The 20094-nt window shown below is 31.6% G+C and overlaps 1 protein-coding gene across 1 annotated transcript; it reads right to left on the reverse strand.

Annotated features, from left to right (window-relative positions):
- Positions 1 to 1056: 1056 nt before the first annotated feature.
- Positions 1057 to 14684, reverse strand: LOC124825568 (cucumisin-like). The gene is made up of 11 exons (XM_088113716.1): positions 14601 to 14684; positions 10395 to 10483; positions 9337 to 9431; positions 9014 to 9248; positions 7123 to 7639; positions 6953 to 7050; positions 6648 to 6869; positions 6355 to 6466; positions 5811 to 6024; positions 5149 to 5677; positions 1057 to 1277 (listed from the first exon to the last, which is right to left on the reverse strand). Exons 1-11 carry the CDS (start codon positions 14682 to 14684, stop codon positions 1244 to 1246), a joined length of 2229 nt encoding a protein of 742 aa, XP_087969842.1. The 3' UTR covers positions 1057 to 1243.
- Positions 14685 to 20094: the final 5410 nt, after the last annotated feature.

Raw genomic sequence — 20094 nt, forward strand, 5'->3', positions numbered from 1 at the left:
TGAAAGCCCAGTTTCCACACTGGCCCCCAAAGCCCAGCTCGCCTGGCCCCAAAGCCCAGTTTTGCCTGGCACCCTAAGCCTAGTTTTATCTAGCACCCTCAGTTTTCTTCTGCGATATTGGCCCTCTGCAAGGCAATGGCCAAGTCCAGATTTTAGTTTTTCTAGCGGCTCTCTACTTGGCAATGGTCAAACCCAATGATCACATAATTCATCCATAGGGTTGTTACACCCTCCACGAGGTTGTTACACCTCATTCACTTATCCATAGGGTTGTTACACCCTTCACGAGGTTATTACACCTCATTCACTTCATCCATAGGGTTGTTACACCCTCCACGAGGTTGTTACACCTCATTCACTTATCCATAGGGTTGTTACACCCTTCACGAGGTTATTACACCTCATTCACTTCATCCATAGGGTTGTTACACCCTCCACGAGGTTGTTACACCTCATTCCTTATCCATAGGGTTGTTACACCCTCCACGAGGTTATTACACCTCATTCACTTCATCCATAGGGTTGTTACACCCTCCACGAGGTTGTTACACCTCATTCATTCATAGGGTTGTTACACCCTCCGCGAGGTTGTTACACCTCATTCATTTATTCCTTGTTCATTTTGAAGTCCGAACGAAATTAGTGTTTCTTTCTTTACTTAGATTTTACACCAATAATATGAAAATATCAAATTTTCATATTATCCGGTAATATCTAAGTAAAGAGGGGCAGCTGTCAACACCCAATTTCGTCCGGGTGACTAATAAGATTTATTTTATTTTATTATATGTTATTCTAATTATTTTACTTTGTTATTTTGAGTTATTGTATTTTTGTCTATTTTATTATATTGTATTTTATTTATTTTATTTTAATCTTATTTCAAAAAGAAACAAAAATAATGGCAAAGTTCAACTCTCCCGTCTGTTTCTTTTTTCCATGCTATCTCCCATTCTTGTGCAAATTCTCTGTTGCGCCATGCATGCGTCTACACTGCCTTTAGCTAGCTTACCTTAAGGGGAAACGCAGTAGAGCAGAGTAGGGGTGGTGGCAGGAAGCAACCATTGAACAGGCACGCTTTTGACTTTGGTTTGATCGAACCCGTGAAGATGGCTAAGGGGGAGAGTCGTTTAGGGGGATAGGAATTCTTTTTTTTTTTTTTTGACTTGATCCTATCAGTCTCACAGCAGATACCAGGGCCGAACTCCAAACTCTGGAGGCCCCCTCGCTTCCAACACCATTATCATTCACTCTCACACGGCTCTGAGAATGGAATTCTCCACCAAGCAGGAAAAAGGCCCAGAAACATTTTCACAGAAAAAAAGAAAAATTGATCCCTCCCCATTCACACAATAGGACCCTCACTGTCCACTGTCGTTAGTATCTTCATCTATCCCATCTCGTTAGCGTCTTCATGGTCGTAGCTCGCAGGCACTTACGAAGCAAGGAAAGCTAGAACACGCAAGGTAAGTCTTCACTCTTAAACTGCTCATATACTATGAATGTTTGGGATATTGATGGTTGTTATGTGCTTATTGGGTTGATATCTGTTTCCATTTGACTTGATAATGCCTGGCTTTGTCTGCTCGTATTGAACTTGCAATTATATTGAGTATACATGATTTGCTTCTGCACATTGTTTGTTACTCATTCATCCCAACAAACAGAAACCCAAATTTGCTTAAGCTGATTCTTCCATTCTCTGTCAACCCCCACGGTCCATATCCATCCACCAACCACCAAGAATCCAAGAGCCCAAACCAGATATTGATACTAAGCCTTCAAGCCTCTGTTCATCTCCAATCATCAATACTGAAATTGAAACAGTAAACACAAAACGCACAACAGAAAAATCATGTAACAGAGACCATAGAACCGTGTCTTCATCCTCACTGAACCTCCAACACCCATCATCATCAACCCTAAATTAATACACAGAGCCTGAAATATCAGACAACACTGAAACCAATCAAAAATTAAAAAAAAAAAGAAGAAGAGTGGGAGGAGGATAGTGACGCCGCGGCAGCTCGCGGTGGTTGGCCTCACCGGGGGTGGCGTCGGCGTGGTGCGGAGAGGCGAAAGTTTCTCTCTCGCGCGCGAAGAAGCGGAGAAGAAAGGGAGGGGAGAAGCTTGGCACGGCAACCGGCAGGGTCTGTGGTGGCAATCGACGCACTGGTGGTGTCCTGGTTTTGCGGTTGGCGGCGGCCGTGTTGGCGGAGGCGGTGGCGCGTGTGCGCGAACGGGCGGAGGTCCACTTTTAGCTGCCTCGTTTGGGAGAGGGGCTCTAGGTCTCTAGGTTTTCTGAATGTTTGAATGGGAAGAAGAGTGGCAGAACCCCTAATGCTTCTGCTTGGAAAAATAACCTTGGGCCGATCCAAATATTTTTAGAAACAAAAAAAAAAGAAGACTCTTTTCTTTCCTAGGCGCACCCCCATCTCTCACCCTTACACCCATACGTCCATCCCCTGCCTTGGGCTCAGGCCCGTTCTGTTCCTAACAAACAAAAACACTGTCTCCTTCACGCAGCCCCCGTTTCTCACCCACGCACCCCCATACGTTCCCTGGGCCTGGGTTTAGGCCCATCCTGTTCTTAAAAAATAATAACAAAAGAAATAAAATTATTTTTCTTGCCTGTACCCCCTATTCTCACTTTCTCACCCCTTTCAGTTTGGGTTTAGGCTTCATCCATTTATAAAAGGAAAATTAGTTTAGACACTCCCATTTTCTCATTTGGACACCCCTCACTATTTGTTTCATTTTTATTACTTATTTATTTATTTGTTTTTCTTTATTTATTTTGTTCCCTCATTTTTCTTATTCTATTTGTTTTTATTTTATTGTTGTTATGGTTTTTTATTGTTTTTATTTTATTCTAAATATCTATTTATGTTAAAATACATATTAATAATACATAAAAAAATAAAATATTTATATATATATATATATATATATATATATATACAAAAATTACAAAAATACGTTTAAGGGTTTAAGCACACGTGTGGCCGTTCGCGTCGTCCTTGTGCTAAAAACTTTTTCTTGTTTCTTATAAAAAATTACAAAAATACGTTTAAAGGTTTAAGCACACGTGTGACCGCTCGCGTCGTCCTTGTGCTAAAAACCTTTTCTGTTTATTTTATAAAAAACCGAAAAAATATTTTTAAAGGTTAAGCACATGTGTGATCGCTGTGCTAAAAGCTTTTCTGTTTATTTTATATAAAAACCGAAAAAATATTTTTAAAGGTTAAGCACATGTGTGATCACACGCATCGTCCTTGTGCTAAAAACCCTTTCTCTTTCTTTTATAAAAAAATACAAAAATATATTTTAAAGGTCAAGCACATGTGTGATCGCTCGCATCGTCCTTGTGTTAGAAACCTTTTTCTTTCTTTTATAAAAATACAAAAATATATTTTAAAGGTCAAGCACATGTGTGATCGCTCGCATCGTCCTTGTGCTAAAAACCCTTTCTCTTTCTTTTATAAAAAAATACCAAAAATATATTTTAAAGGTTAAGCACGTGTGTGATCGCTCGCATCGTCCTCGTGCTAAAAACCTCTCTCTGTCTTTTATAAAAATATAAAAAAATATATAAAAATCTTCAAAAACTAAAAACAACACTTTCAAGCAAACAAACAATATTTCTAGCCAGAACTACGTGATCCTTGATTCTCCATCAAGAGTGGAGATACGTAGGAGCAAGGCTAGTCCTTGTCAGGTTCACTTTCCCAAAAATCCAAATTTATCCGTAATCATTTTCTCAAACAAATCTTTCAATCTATTTCTCAAACAAATCTCTCAAACATTGTCAAAAAGAACTACGTAACCCTGATTTCTCATTTTGAATGAGAATACGTAGGAGCAAGGTCAATCCTTGTCGGGCCCAAAAAACTAAAAAATATGTTTTGTTTATTTTAGAATTTTATTTTAGGGGATAGTTAAACATTTTGAAAATCACATCATATTCGTGCATTTAGTTAAAGGTACTGCCTTAGGGCAGGCGTTGTGGGGTGCTAACACCTTCCCCACGCGTAACCGACTCCCGAACCTAGAATCTGGTTTTCGCGGACTGTGCTTTTTCGTTTTACGGTTTTTCCGTAGTTTTCCATAATAAACTATGGTGGCGACTCCAAATCTTTCTTTTCAAAACCGATTTCTTTTTGGATCGTCGTCCCGTCGCGATTCCGGTTGCGACAATTATATTGGGTAAATTTTGCGAAGATGTTTGGCGCGAAGGTGAAAAATATATTTACGTATGACGTTGAATTCCCTAGAATTAAACGTCAAAAGGATATAAAACCATCGAAATGTCGAATGTCCCCGCGTTAGACTTTAAAAGGTTAGTGAATTCAATAAAAATTTGAGCGGAAGATTGAAAAATTATTCATTTTATCTTAGCGCGCGATACCCTCTTCTCTGCTCAAACTTTTCTGGAACGAACTTTGACGATCATCACATGTAATCTTTCTTTCATTTGTTACAAATGCATGTTAATTAACTGCTTTATGTATGATTTTCGTTTGTTTTGACCGATTATTTTCGTGTTCTTGTCCTTCATAGCGCATTATGCTTTCTCTCTTAGTGGTTGCAACACATTATTTCGACGAAGCCACCTTTTGAAGGTTAGTTTTCGTTTTCGTTTTGAAGAACTTATTTGTTGAACTTGTTTGTTATTTTTTTTTGTTGAACTTGTTTGTTGTTATTTGGTTGAACCAGTTTGTTGTTCTTGTTTGATTGAACTTGTTTGTTATTTGTTATTGTTGTTTGTTGTTGATATTACACTACACATTCATAGTTCATGCTTTATAAAATACCAAAAACTGAACTTTGTTGTTTTTCTGCTTTTCAGGTCTCTTAGTGTTGTAAAAAAGGATCACAATTAATTAAGAAAAAACAAAAGAAAAATTGATTAACGTCGAATATTGAAAAAATTTGACGTTAATTTGCTTAACGACGAATTGTTCTATGTTCGATGTCAATTTAACGTCTCGAGATACGACGTCGACGTCGACTTCGAATTCAACGTGAAAGGCTGAAAAACAACGACCTTATATAATGTTTTTGTAATAGTGGATGAAGACGATCAAATAGTGAATATAGTGTACAAATAACAAAATAGTTTATAAATAGGGCTCACTTGTAAATTACATTTGTGGATCGAACACAACAATAGGGCTCCTTACTTGAAAAGTTCCATCATCCCAAATCAAAGAACACGAAACTGTAACCTCGTTAAGTGTTCCTTCAATCACAAGATTGAAGGACTTCTTTTGACCCACATATGAGAAGGACATAACGTCTGGCTCTACTTTCAACTTTAACGAAGACGGAGGTACATTTAGCCTAGCTTTGTATGTTGATGTGTTGGCTCCAACATTGGTAACGGTTCGGTGAAAAGTGCTACTAAAAGGTGTTGAAGTGCTCATGGAAAGGGCAAAAGATGGGAGATTAAGATTCAAAACCATTCCATTATTAGGTTGTTGTGTACAGCTGCTATCATCCTTTGTAATAGTTCGTAGCTTTTTGGTATCATATCCTTCGCCGCATAGAAAGTTAACATAATCAATTTCATTTGCATCATAAACTAACCCAGGATTCAGTGCCTTCATAGGGTTGATTTGGCCAGCACCATAAGCAAATTCACCTTCATGATTGAGTTTTTTACTCATTGGGGTAGCTGCAAATGAGAGAGAAAAGCAACACACTATTGGTTTAGACAATATTACATGTTTACTTTCTTTGTTTGTTATTCAAAAAATAAATATCTTTAACAAGATGTATGTGATTTAGAGGCTGAAAACATTGATTACCTGTGGTCATCAATGCTGATTTGATTGCAGCAGGGGACCAATCAGGATAAAACGATTTGATATAAGCTGCTGCTGCAGTAGCATGAGGGCATGCCATTGAAGTTCCAGACATTATATTATACTCTGCAATTCTAATATCTCCTCCGACATTAGAATCAAATGAAATTGGAGGACTCGCAGCTAAAATGTCAACCCCAGGGGCAGCTAAATCTGGCTGCATAATTAATAAATGGTTAGAATAAACAAATTATATTGTTGAATCTACGGAGGAGAAAGTTAGAAGACACGAACATTAACAAGATACGAGTCCAATCATATAAGAAATTGACACCACTTTATCAAAAACCTTATCCAACTTTATAAGTGATTGATACTACTCTTTATCAAAAATCTTAACACAATAGATTAATGGGTCTTTTAACTTTTATATAATGTTTTACTTTCTCATTTATATACAACGTGAGACTCGACTCAAATTAGGATTCCCAACCATTATATCTTTGAAAATACTAATTATTATATATATTACATTATATAAAGTTACCTTAAGAATGTTTTGAGTGACTGCATTTGGTCCTCTAGATGAGAATGGAGCTATGTAAAGGGCTATTGAGTCTGGATCTTGATAAGTCTTAAATATGGTAACAGTAGGATTTCTGCAGTATGCAGTTAATATAATATGAATTAGTGATATGTATACTCTAAAGAAAATAGTTGTTCTGATCTTTATTGTGCAAACTCTCAAAATATAACAGAAATTTCTGAAGTGGCATCTTAAGATTCATAGAACTATTAAGAGAAAATAGTAAAACTAAAATAGAAGAAAATTAAATATACCTTGATCGACTTATGTATGAATGTATGCGAGCCCCATCAATGCGACGAAGGAGAACCGGTGGCAATGCATATGTAAAAACGACATCGTTTGGCCCTAAACTTCTAAATAAAATACCAGCTGCCCCAAAAACCGATCTCACACATGAAGATTGTTGGAAATCATCACACGAAACAATTTTTCCTTTCACCAAATTCTCGTCTAAGGAATTTTCCTGGCATAACCTAAGTAGTGATAATGTTAGGACACAGAGTACTGGAAATCAGTAAATGTAATTGTAAAATTATTACAAGAGAGATTTTGGTACCTGAATATGGAACTGTTGTATCTATCGATGATGTTTGGTGCATTTCCAGCATAAATTAATGGATAGCTCACGTAATCAAATATATTAACTGAAAATCCCTGAATGTTGAGTAAAGTTTAATTGAAGCAATAAAAATACATGAAGACAAAAACAATTATACTCTAAATTACCTGATAAGTTCTGCCATCACCCAACTGAACACTGGTTAAAAACTTTCTGTCTGTAGTGCTAGCAGCTACAGAAAGTGCCCATGGTGCATTTTTGGATGTTGTATAATACTCTGGACCGCTGTTACCAGCTGAAGTAGACGTTAATATACCTTTCTTCATAGCATAGAAAGCCCCAATGGCATATACATCAGTGAAATAGTTGTAGTGTTCTACATTGGCAGGTCCAATTGAAATGGAAATGATGTCAACACCATCTTCAATTGCTTCAACAAATGCTTGAAGGATGTCTGCATCATCACAGTAACCAGATGACCAACAAACTTTGTACACAGCAATGCGTGCTGATGGAACTCCTCCTCTTGCTGTTCCTGACGCAAGACCCAAGAAACTTGCGAACTCAACTGAGTTTCCAGCGGCAGTGGATGCACAATGAGTGCCATGCCCATTTGAATCCCTTGGACTCAACTCTTCTTCATACGAATCCTTCGTACGAAAATATTTAGCTCCAACTATTTTACTGCAAAAAGTTGTCAATGTTAAATAACTATTAATTTAAAAGTGCATTGTATATGTAATTCTCGTGGGATGATTTTAGTGTAAGAATATATGATATATAACTATTACATAATAAATTTATTAATAAAGTGACGAGAATTGTTTTAGATATGTTCAAATTAATTACTTCTTTTTAGTTTTAAATAAATAATTCAAATTTTGAATGATTTAGAGATTTAAATGCCGAGGTAGTTATCCAAATATAGAAAAACTTTTTTTTAATTTTTTTTATCATCTTTCCAAAGGGTTATTGAATAATGAGTTTTGCTTCGAGGTAATGTCAAATTCTTTATATATACTTACGTTGCATTGTTCATTGTTGAATCTTTTTGGTAATGTGAAAAAGAATCACTTAGATGGCATAATTTCTTTTGAAAGAATAACTTTCAAAAGTTAAGAGGGTTGTTTTTATCAATCACCAAATGATGAAATTTAGGAAATTTATGATTTTAATTATGTGATCAATCACTTATAAAGATTTGCTTGCATGTGTTGATTGTGTACATTGAAGTATGTTTAGTGGGCATATTATGAATATGAAATGTATTTATTTTATCTAAAGGAAAACTTAAATACATTATTAAAGTCAATATAGTTTGAAAGTGTCTCAAACATTAACTTGTGAGTTTGCTTTAAATGTATGCATATAGAGCCATGTCTAGTATATGTTTGTTTTGGGTATCTATTTCATCAAATTCAATTATTTGAATAAAATGATTCAGTTTTAAGTAGGTGTAATGTGCTTAAACGTTGCATTGATAATGGATGAAAGGCTGATTATGGCTTAAGTCATTTATGTTTAAAATTGATAATACAAAGGAATTCAATAAACCGGTTAAATAGTTATCGAAATCTGACATTAGTGGCAATTTAATGAGGATTACAATAATTATACTTCTGCGTATGTTGTCATTGAAGATGCATATTAGAGCATAATGTAACTCTAATTGAGTTGAATGATTTGTGATATATGGAAGGAATCATGTTGTTGGAAAACTTCCAACCGTTGTTATATAATCTATAATTTATTTGATAAAGTAAAATGACTTAATAACTTTTGTATATAGTGCACATTTAAACGTTGAATCTTTAAGTCAATATATCACCTTTGGAAGAATGTTCAATTGTTTTCAATTTAATAATGAATAATGTAATTATATAAATATATTAAAGTTATGGGAGTTATATTAAATATATAATAGTCTTTTAATAAATAATTCAAATTTTGAGTTATTTAGATAAAAGATTTAAAAGGGAATTATTAGAACATAAGAGTTGTTTTCATTTTATTTTTATACTACGTTCTCTTGGAAGGGGAAAAGAAAATGTATTGTACTTGTTGCAGCTGAAGTTATGGCAAGTGCCCTTCCATTTTGATGGAGGTGGACCAAATCCTTGATCATCAAAACTACGAGATTCTGGCCAAATTCCAGTATCTATTACTCCGACAATTATGTCACTCTCTTTGCTTGTTCTCTTCGCAGACTGAGATAAACCTACGAAATCCCAAGACCTTGTTGTCTGCACTTCATTCCTTTTGTTTGGGAAAACAGAAACAACATCATCCAATCCTAAAAAATTATCAAAATCATTCATTACTATATATAGATACAATTTGACAATGAGATATACAGATTATTCATGCACTGTAATCAATACCTGCCATTCTCGCTGCTTCTTCTTCTGTTAGCTTTGCGACAAAACCATTTAAACTCTTCTTGTAGCTATGTACCAAAACGTCTGCTGTAAATTTGCTGCATCAAAGCCATTTCAATATATTTTTTTACTGTATTTCAGGAAATACTAACTTCAATTTCAATGAATCAGCTTATTTTTATTATAGACTTTTTTTAATTAACTTTTAATTTCAAGTATCAATTCACGTAAACTTTTAATTTATTAGGAAATGTAAGAATCTTATTTTATCAATTTTGTTTGATCTTTAGTTTTATTTCATTTGAAAATTCTTTGTTTCGTTGAAACAATATCCTTTTTTTCATCATAACATTAATTATATTTGTTTGTGGTTCCATGGTATATTATATTTGAAGAAATACAATCCTTACTCTTATTGAATTAAAAGGTAATTATATTTATACATTTGATATTTACACAATTATTATTTGATAATACGATTTGATGAAGAAAAAATTATAAAAAAAAATGTAACTTTTTACATTGAATCGTTCATAATATTAAGTTTATTTAGTTGTTATTTTTTAAAAAATATTTAATTAATATTTGAAAGAGTAAATATAGACATAGAGACCACTATAATCTTTATTCGATAGATATAAGACAAAAATTCTACGCCTATAAAATATGTGAATAAAAATAAAGATAAAGATAAAGATAAATATTTATTTTAAAAATAAAGATATAGTAAAACAAACCTCTCTTCGGCCTTGTTGTTATCTCTGCTAAAAATAATTAACATTTTTATGAAAAGGTTTTACAATGAGTATTTTAGTTGACAAATTTAATAATAAAATATTGAACAATTTTATAAGAAAAATTAAAAATCGTACAACCATACTGTAAAACATGGATTTGATTTATGTTTTATATTAAAACTAAACCAGGTTAAACCACATCTTATTTTATATTTAATTCCAATGAGTTATCATGAAAAAAATTATCAAAATCAAATAATAAATTGAAGCAAATCCTATAATTAGTTAAAATAATAGAAGTTAAAAGAAAACTGAATTAATAACCTGCCGAGGATATTTCGAAGCATAGTGATGTGAAGTGATTCCGTGGATTCCACGCCTTTGGGAAGATCACCCATGTACACAATGTAGCTCTTACGAAAAAAAATACACAAAACCATTATTTAGTATCTAAAATTTTGTTTGCATGTTAAATTAACGATATATTCTAATAAATAAGGTCTTATTATAAAAATTATTATTATTAATATTTTATTTGATTTTTTTAAGCTTTATTTTATCATATATTTTTCATAATTTTTAAAAAATTTATTCTAATATAGAGAGTCTCTCGTAATGCATTTCTGATAGTGGAAAAACTCAAGCTCTAATGTAGTATCACTTTCTTATTTTTTTTCATGACGATTAAGAACGGACAAATAAACAAATTTCAATTTTGAATTTCGGACCTGAACATTTTCATCATGTTATTTCACGGTCAGTATTGAAAACGAATGGAGAAGAAGGGGAACGTGCTATTTTCATCAAAATGTTTTATTTGATGGTAGGTAGAAAATAAGTTTTTAAAATTAAAAACATTTTGATTTTTATGATTTAAAGTATTAAACTTTGGTATTTTACTAAAAAGTGAAATAAAACTTTTTTCTTCCTCCTTCTCCTCCTTTTTTTTCTTCTTCCATTTCTCTTTCACCTCCCACCGTTGCACCATCATGCAACACCTACCATCGCACCACCATACAACACCAATATTGTATTTTCTCCTCTTTTTTTTTATTATTCACTTCCTTCCCTCTTTATTCTCTCCCTCCTCCTCCTTATTCTCTTTTTCCTTCTTGTCTTTTAATTCTCACTCATCTTCACTAGTGCACTAAGAGGATATTGCAGCGGTTGTTTTGGCTTATTCGCACCGGGTTTGCAACCGAAGTATATAAAGGCGAAGCAAAAAGCCTACCACTTTTGGTCTCAGTTCTGAACCGAGGTATAAAGATATATGTTTTTGTCTCGGTTAAAATGAAACTAAGGCGGTAGAACGTATTATTTTTTTTTTTGCCAGACTTTTGGTCTCGGGTTCTAGTGAACCGAGGCAGTAGAAAGGTTCTTTTTTTTTCAATCTTTACACTAGAATCGATAATATACATTTTTAAGGTCATGAGCATATCACATTGAAGGTGTTCAACATCTGCTTATTGTGATAAACTTTAAAGAGAGGAAATTTGAACTCAATCTTCAATCCCACAACCAGCAAAAGAGGGGAAAATATCATAGAAATAATAAAGCTCACCCCAGGCTAGAATCATATTCGTTCCTTTCATATCTTATCATAATCATATAACACAAAAAGAAAAAAAAAACACAGTTTTTCCTCTAAGCAAGTTCATCCCTTCAACCTACACTACACGGAACCCACCACAAAAGCTATATCCAGAGAGGAAAACTTTCTCCTTCAATTCCTCTTAACAAAACCTGCTAGAACGCCAAAAATAAAAAAAGCCATATCCAAAAATGTGTTATGCTCCTTCTTCACCTGCGTCAAATAGAGCCAATAGCCAAATGAGACTCAATACACATCAAATTTCGTTAAGCCAACAGCCAACAACCATTTTTCTCTGCAAGAAAAACCCAACCACCCATTCGGCGACCACAAACCAAAACAGATAATGAAATTAAGCCTCCACCCCTCTATGTTCATCTCCAACCACCAACAAAGGAGTTGAATCCTTAAGCAAAAAACACGGGAGATTACCTATACGGCGTGACTTCCTCCAACGTGAGCAACGGCGACTCCGACGACTGGCCTCAGCGAAGACGTGGCGCGAAGGAGCAACGACGTTTCTCTCTCGGGGAGTTGGCTTCTGGGGTAGAGCTGAGTGAGGCTATGGCTTCGGAGATGTTGGGGATGGAGGAGGGGTCTTTACGGGCGGAAGCCGAACCTTCAGATCTGTAGATCTGAGATATTTCTCCGCCAACAGCCACCGCTTGCTCCACCTATCTGTAGATCTGAGATTTTCCACGCATTGGCAGGCGAGGTGGAAGCCGCGCTCGCAGCCGTCGCATACGACGAGGTGGTGGTGGCTCCCGGCAGCGACGGGGCAAGCAGCGCAAGGAGCGAGGGGCAGGCAGTGCAAGGAGCGACTGGAGCGTAGAGAAAATGGGAGATATGCTAGGTTTTCCTGGCTTGAAAGAGGCATTTGGGGAAAAGCTTTCGCAGGGTCCAAGCCCAAGAAGGCTTATAGGCCTCGGTCAAAACGAGGCCGAAGTACCTTTTGACACCGGGTCTAAGAGGGACCGGATGCCGTAGAAGCGTGTTTAGGTGTGGTAGAGGGTTTATGCCTCGGTTATGCATGTAACCGAGGTAGTATCAATTTTTTAAAAAGTTGTCAGCCCGAAAGCCTGGCTGGTAGGTGGGTTTTAGGCACCGGTTCTTCCTGCAACCGAGGTCGTAGCATTTTTCTACTTCAGTCTTGCATGCAACCGAGGTCTATAAGGTTCTCTTAATTTCACTTTTGCCACCGTGGTTTGATAGACAGCGGTTTGGTGTGAAATGATGTATATTGTGTGAGTTTAAAAGCAAATATTGTACTAGTGCTTCTCTCAATATACAAACAAATATAATTAGACTTAGTAAGAAACTTTTTGCGTATTTCACCGATAAATTTACAAACAAAAATATTTGTCGGTAATATGAATTACAAATTACCGATTAAATTGATTATTAGATATATTATGACCAAATTGACTGTTGCATACATTACGAATGAAAATATTCATCTGTAATACAAATTCTAATTTGTCAATGGATTTTTTCAATGAATTTCACCCACAAATTCGTTACTAGCAGAAATATCTGACGATAATTTAAATTTTAAATTTTGTTGATACATTTGGCTTTACTAACGAATTTATTCTCATTGGTAAAATTCTGATAGTAAAAACAAAAACTTTTGTAATGTGAGAAATATACAATTTTTATGTCCAAATCAGCTAAGGTTAAAACTTATGTACTCTTGTAATTGTAGAAAACATTTGATTAATCTAAGAGACTCGTAGCTTTATAAAATGTTTATCTTCCAATCTAATGTTTTGTGATGGTAAGATATTGTTTGATAACAATTAAGTACATAAAATAAGATGATTTGGTTGGAGTTTGACTAAGTAAAAGTTAAATGTTTAAGCCTCTTTAAATAATCTTAATGTATTTTAGATGACAAATTTATTATTACACTTCTATCACCTTAAAATAGGAGTGTTAAAGTGAGCCAATTAGGCTCATAGGAGTTGGTTAATAATTGACCAAAGATCATTGACCTAAAAAAGATCATCGACATACTGACTCACTTTTTGATAAGTAAAATTTTTTTAACCTAGCTTAACACATCACATGTTTGTGGATTAATAGGTTGATTCACTTATGAATATTTTATTTTTTTAATTTATTTTATATATTTATTGTAATATAAGAAAAATGGATTGATTCAATTATTTTTTTATAGTAATGTAATCAAAGTGTTTACCTAATTATCTAAATATTATTATAAAAATAATAATTGAAAATTAAAGTATAAACATACATTGGTAAAGAAATAAATTAAACATATATACTATTTATATATTATTTCAACAATATTCTAGCATTTAAAAAAGATCAAATTATAAACCTATATAATTAGAAGTAATAAATAATTTTAATAAAAAATGGTAAAATATATCAATAAAGTGTTTTATTAGTGGGTTAGGGTGAACCAACTTTCAATTCAGCCCAAACCGATTTAATTCTTGAATTAAGTAAATCAAACTCATTAAACCCACGAAAAAGAATTAAAAAATTTCAAATTCAAACCATAAAACTCCTAATAGACCAAATTAACTTAGGAATTATATCTCATCTTGACATCTCTATCTTAAAATAATTAGAACTTATTTATAGTAATTGATAAATTTAACAGGTTTCCAATATAATGTTAAAAAGATAATTTTGTCATTAAAAATTAACAATTATTAAGCGAATAAAATATAAAATCAATTTTTTAATACTTTCTATTAACATAAGTTATTGATTAAATCTACAATCATACTACTTATAAATATGAAAAAAATTAATAATATAGACACTTTTAACTTGAAGTTATTCTAATTTTAAATCAAAAACAATATTATATATATATATATATATATTATAACTTCCTTAAAGTGAAACTTCACCTTATGAAAATCAATGATTTGCAATTAAAGTTAGGATGTAAAGTTATTTACCTTTCGTCCATCTTCTGAATGTGTTTGAACCAAAAGAAGAAAGAACGTAAGAATGTGGAGACTGCATAAGCGAAGAAATATCATCTTTTTTGGCAAATACAACTTTATAGTGCAATAAGTTCTTCTTAAGAGTATATATATCTATATATATTATAGGCTAGAACTTGGTTGTTACTGACATATTCAGAATACTTATAAAAAAAATGCAATGAGATTGAACGTTTCAACTTAATTATATTTTTGTCGTACAATAATAATCGACATAATTTATAAAACATCCAATGGAATGTTATTTTTCTCTAGTTTACACCTAACAAATCTGTTGGTAAAGCTTTCGAAGAAACTATGCCTATGATGAACTATGAATTTGTACGATTAAGCAATTAAATATGACAATCAAATATTTACGCGGGAAAACAAATATTCAAATAAAACTGTTAAAATTAAGTATAATCATAAGATATACCTTTCAAAAATAATTTAATTTAATAAAATTGAAGTTTTATAATTATTTATGGGTTTTTCAAGATATTCATTAAAGAGATGGCATAAATATGATTCTAACCTAATTCACGGAAGTAATTCAGGTAAGACATGTGGAATTTACATCATTTTCAACCTATGAATGATTTTTCTTATGAGTAATTCACGTAAGACATGTGGAATTCACGTAAGAAACGTGTGAATTCACGTAAGACATGTTTCTTCTATAATGTTTAGTTTTTTTTTTTTTTTTTTTTATCCAGAAGCACTTGATTATTCTCAATAATTTTTTTTCAAGAGTGAACTTTTCTTTTATATAATACACTTCTCCACAAATGTACAATGATAGATGTTTTAAAGGAACAAAATGATAGATTTTTTAAAGGAATTCATTAGGAAAAGACTATTTAGATTAATCATATAAATAATTAATAAATTTATGAATTTTTTATATGATATTTAATTTTATTAGTTTTATCTAATGGGTTATTCTCAATAAGTTTTATGATGGAATACATCATTTTCTTATATTACAAATATCTATTTTTGTCATACAAATCTCACGAAAAATAAGAATACTTATCTTTTCTTTTTGGAGACAATGTTCATATTATAGCACCCATAATTCAAATGGGAAATAGTTTAAACACCTTTGAGAAATACAAGTTTATTTATTATCGATGATAACATACTGTAATTAAATAATGTCTTACACCTCAGATACACAATAATCCTCCTTTAATCAATCAATATGTCTCTATAAGACGAAATCAATGATAGAATCGTTAACATATAAATACCTGGGAAAATATAATGGTCAAATTATTGATTTGGTAAGTAGAAAAAAATAAACCTATAGAAATGTATTTTCAAAATAAAATTATAACGAATTCTTATATAGATTTTTGTTTTCTTTCGTTTTCATCATATTTAATTATTTTAGAATACAGTCATAAGAAAGAACAATTCAACGCGCATGAAGGTGGACGATTAGTTTAAATTGCGTTGTTGAACATACTAAATTTAAAAGTTTCTTTTTAAAAAAAAATCTTGTGATTTGAAACTGTATAATGCATTACATATTTTAGACATTAATTTGGACACGTATCTAGAACGATATTTACCAAACCAAGTTTATATTAATTTCTTCTCTTACATTTATTTTCCATCAATTCGTAGGAATTTATTTATTGTCTACAAATTGGATTTAATGCAATGTTTGAATCCGAGGTCTGAAAGAAACAACAAAAGTTAAATAAACTCAGGCTTACCTATACAATTCACTTTATTATAAGCATCTTATAATATTTTTCTAATTCAAAGTTGACTGTAAGAAAATATTAAAACACTAAATTCAATTTCACTCCATGAATATCATTTGCTTTGTCGATTTTTTTGTTTGCATTGTTCTTAAAACAATGAGACAATAAAAAAGATGAAAAGAAAATTAAAGTAAAAAAATAAATAAAGTATGCAGATGAATTAAAATTTTATTATAGAAAAAACAAAAACCATAACTAATGGTATAGGGATAAAACTTCGCATTACCTTCTTTCTTACATAATCAATTAAGGTCAACTTCTTAATGTAACTCCTTAATTTCAGCCTGAAATTCAGTTTTCATAACTTGATGCACTTTTAATTTTCCTTTTGTATTTTAAATTGTCTAATCAAGAATGTAAAATATTACATTTTGAATTATACAAAATTTGTATTTTTATTTTATATTCTGAAGTATATAATTCAAAATATAAAAATTGTATTCTAGATTATAAAATTCAAAATATTGTACAATCTAAAATACATTTTACTTTATATTCCAGAATGTAAAATATGGATTATATTCTGAATTATATATCGTAGAGTACAAAAATTTATGACGTCCAAGTTAATTATGGAGGTGCAAAAAGAAAGAAAGTAATCAAGATGTATCTTCAAAGTAGATTTCTTGCTATATCTTATAGGGGTTCATACTACACCCCAAACCTTTCATCTACGTCTTCAAAAATCTCAATTTTAATCTTAAATAATATTTCTTTCAATTTATTTTCTTTTTTGATAAAGTCATCTAATTTTTTCTCTTTCTTATTAAAATTATTCTGCACCCCTTTAATAGATTTTGGAATCTGTACAGATTTTAAAATCCGTTTCATAAATTTTTTAAATTTCATTTTAAGATTTAAAATTAAATAATAATCTAATTTAATTTAAAATTTTAATATTATTTACCATATCTTTATATCTTAATAATTATTAAAATATAATTTCTATTATTATAATAGTTATATTAAAAAAATAAAAACAAAAGTAATTAAAATAAAAGTAGCAATAATAAATATTAAAAAAATTGTTTAAAAATACTATAAATAATAATAGAATTTTAAGTTAAACTAAATAATTATTAAATTTTAAATAAAAAACAAAATTAAAAAAAAAATTGTTTATTGAAATTCGTTAACATATTTTAACTGATTTTGATATTAGATAAACAAAGTTTTTTAAAAGGGTTAAATATGTTTTTAGTCCCTAAACTATTGGCCGTTTCTGGTTTTCGTCCCCCTTCCAAAGTAAGGTACAATTTGGTCCTCATTTTTTAGAAAAACGTTCGTTTTAGTCCTCAAAATTTTGTTTTTAGTCTTCGTTTTAGTCCTCAAAACGTTCGTTTTTTCGACTAAAACGAACGTTTTTTAAAGATTGAGGACTAAATTGTACCTTACTTTGGAAGAGGGACGAAAACCAGAAACGGTCAATAGTTTAGGGACTAAAAACATATTTAACCCTAAAATTTAGTTCTTTTATTTAAAGAGCAGTTCTCCTGCACCTCACCTCTTTCTCCCTGTATCTCCCATTTTATCTTTTTGTCCTTCATTTAGTAAAAGTCAAACTCAAATTAATGATTACTTAAAGATTTCTCAACTACGACCGATCTTTCTAACCTCCAACAATCCTAAACCCTAAATGGTATAAACCCTAAATATTATTGTACATGTACCCCCTTCATTCCAGCAATCTGACTTTCATTTTTCACTCTTTGCACTGTTTGATATATTGGTCTGTGGAGTGTTCTAGATTTAGAGTTGTAGTGGTTGTGCCTGGTAGTGCTGTGGAAAGTAACAGAGGAAGAAGAAAAGAGTGCTGGTGGTGCTGTGAGGAAGAAAAGAGTGGTGGTGGTGTTGTCGAGAGTGGAAGAGGAAGAAAGCAAACAAGTTAGTATATTATTTTTCCACGATTAAAAACGTAAACCGCTGTTGGATATGCGGTTAATAGTGGGCGCAGCTGGAACGTCAGTTAAAGAGGGTCGCAGTTTGTTTTTCGGCTCACCCCAACCGCACTTCAAAATGCGGTTAAGGGGTGCCACACTTCCAAATACGGTTTCACTGTGCTTCGTTTTTTATTTTCACGCTTCCAGCCTTTGCTGCTTATCGATTTTATTTTTATTGGTACTTTTCATTATAAATCTTCTTATTTGTGCTGTTTGGTTATTGCAATATTATGGTTTATTGTTGTTTAAGATCTTTATGCAATGCATATTGTATTATGAATCATGTATTAGTGTTGTTATCGTTATGTTATGGCTTATAGGATATCCAGTTTTACTACATAGAAAACGTTAGATTGACATCCAGTTTGATTTACTATATAGAAAATGTTAGATTGACAAGTTCCAGTGTATCATATCCAGTTTGATTTACTATATGGAAAACTTTATATTGAAAATAAATTGAGAGCATTAAGTTTGAGTGAGTGTTGTCTATTAACTTTTGAGGGTTTACATACCAATTCATATGACTTTAATCTTGAAATAGAATTTCATAGTGTTAGATTAGATATTACAAATACATTTCCAAAAAGTTAGTGATGTTGGTTATATATCATATGGGTATATTTGAAGGAACAAAAGTTTTTTTAAGTGGTATTAGAAACCAAAATTCATTTACGAAATTTGGATAGACTTTTTACATATTAAAGTTATTTTAAACTATATTAATATTAAACTATATTAATATTATTTAATTTTAATATTATATTTAGTATTTACTTTATAAAATTTTCTGTTATATTTTTTTTTAATTATTTTTATGTATTAGTTAGTAATCTAAGTGTATTGTTTTACGTAATAGTTAATATGTTTTTTTTATAATTTTTTAATGTGTTATTAATTTTTCAATGTTTTATACGTGAAGTTATAATTAATTTAGAATAAGTTTAATTTTTTTATTTAGTATTTAGTTTAGATTTTTTTTTTGTACAATTCTTATGTTATTTTTTTTTAAAGTTTTTATTTAATTTATAACAGGTTTATATTTGGTCATTTTTATATAAATTTTAAAAGTTATTGAAAATTTTTAATTGTTATTTTTTAAATTTTAATATTGTAATGTTTATGGTAGGTCGTATCCATTTCTCGATTCTCAAATAAATTCTGATTTTATGTCGGAATTTTCTTCTTTTCTAAATGAAGTCGGTGAGGGTGATTACACAAGTAATTTTTCCACTGATCAAATCTTCCCATCACGCATTGATTTAATTGAATGAGTTCGAAAGATTGCATTCGACCTTGGATTTGTTGTTGTGATTATAAGATTTGACACATCAACTGGTGAAGCTGGAAGAAAGACATTCGTTGTGTTAGGATGTGAAAGGAGTGGCAAGTATAGGAAGTAATTCGTTGTGTTAGGATGTGAAAGGAATGACAAGTATAGGAAGTATTCAGCCTAGTGTATCTCGTACAAGAAAATGTGAGTGCTCATTTATATTAAGGGGTAAACCTAAAGGACAAGGTTGGGTACTAAAGGTTATGTGTGGGTATCACAACCATGAATTAGCAGAATGGGAGGTGCAAGACGAAGTTGGTAAGGTGCAGGGAGAACTACTCTTATTTAAATATAAAAATGAAATTTAAAAAATTTATGAATCAGATTTCAAATATAATTTAATATACATTTATATCTTAATAATTATTAAAATATAATTTTTATTATTATAATAGTTTTATTAAAAACATAAAAAA

The sequence above is a fragment of the Vigna umbellata genome, chromosome 4, assembly GCF_029865625.1.
Source record: "Vigna umbellata cultivar VRB3 chromosome 4, Vumbellata_1.0, whole genome shotgun sequence".
In the NCBI taxonomy this organism is placed as follows: domain Eukaryota; kingdom Viridiplantae; phylum Streptophyta; class Magnoliopsida; order Fabales; family Fabaceae; genus Vigna; species Vigna umbellata.

What these genes read in the sequence shown, in the direction of transcription:
- LOC124825568 (XM_088113716.1), bottom strand. Translation starts at nt 14,684, where the DNA reads ATGATATTTCTTCGCTTATGCAGTCTCCACATTCTTACGTTCTTTCTT. An exon ending in GTGATGGCAGAACTTATCAG is followed by an intron (nt 7,051 to 7,122) that starts GTAATTTAGAGT and finishes CTCAACATTCAG; the next exon opens with GGATTTTCAGTTAATATATT. An exon ending in TCATACATAAGTCGATCAAG is followed by an intron (nt 6,467 to 6,647) that starts GTATATTTAATT and finishes TGCATACTGCAG; the next exon opens with AAATCCTACTGTTACCATAT.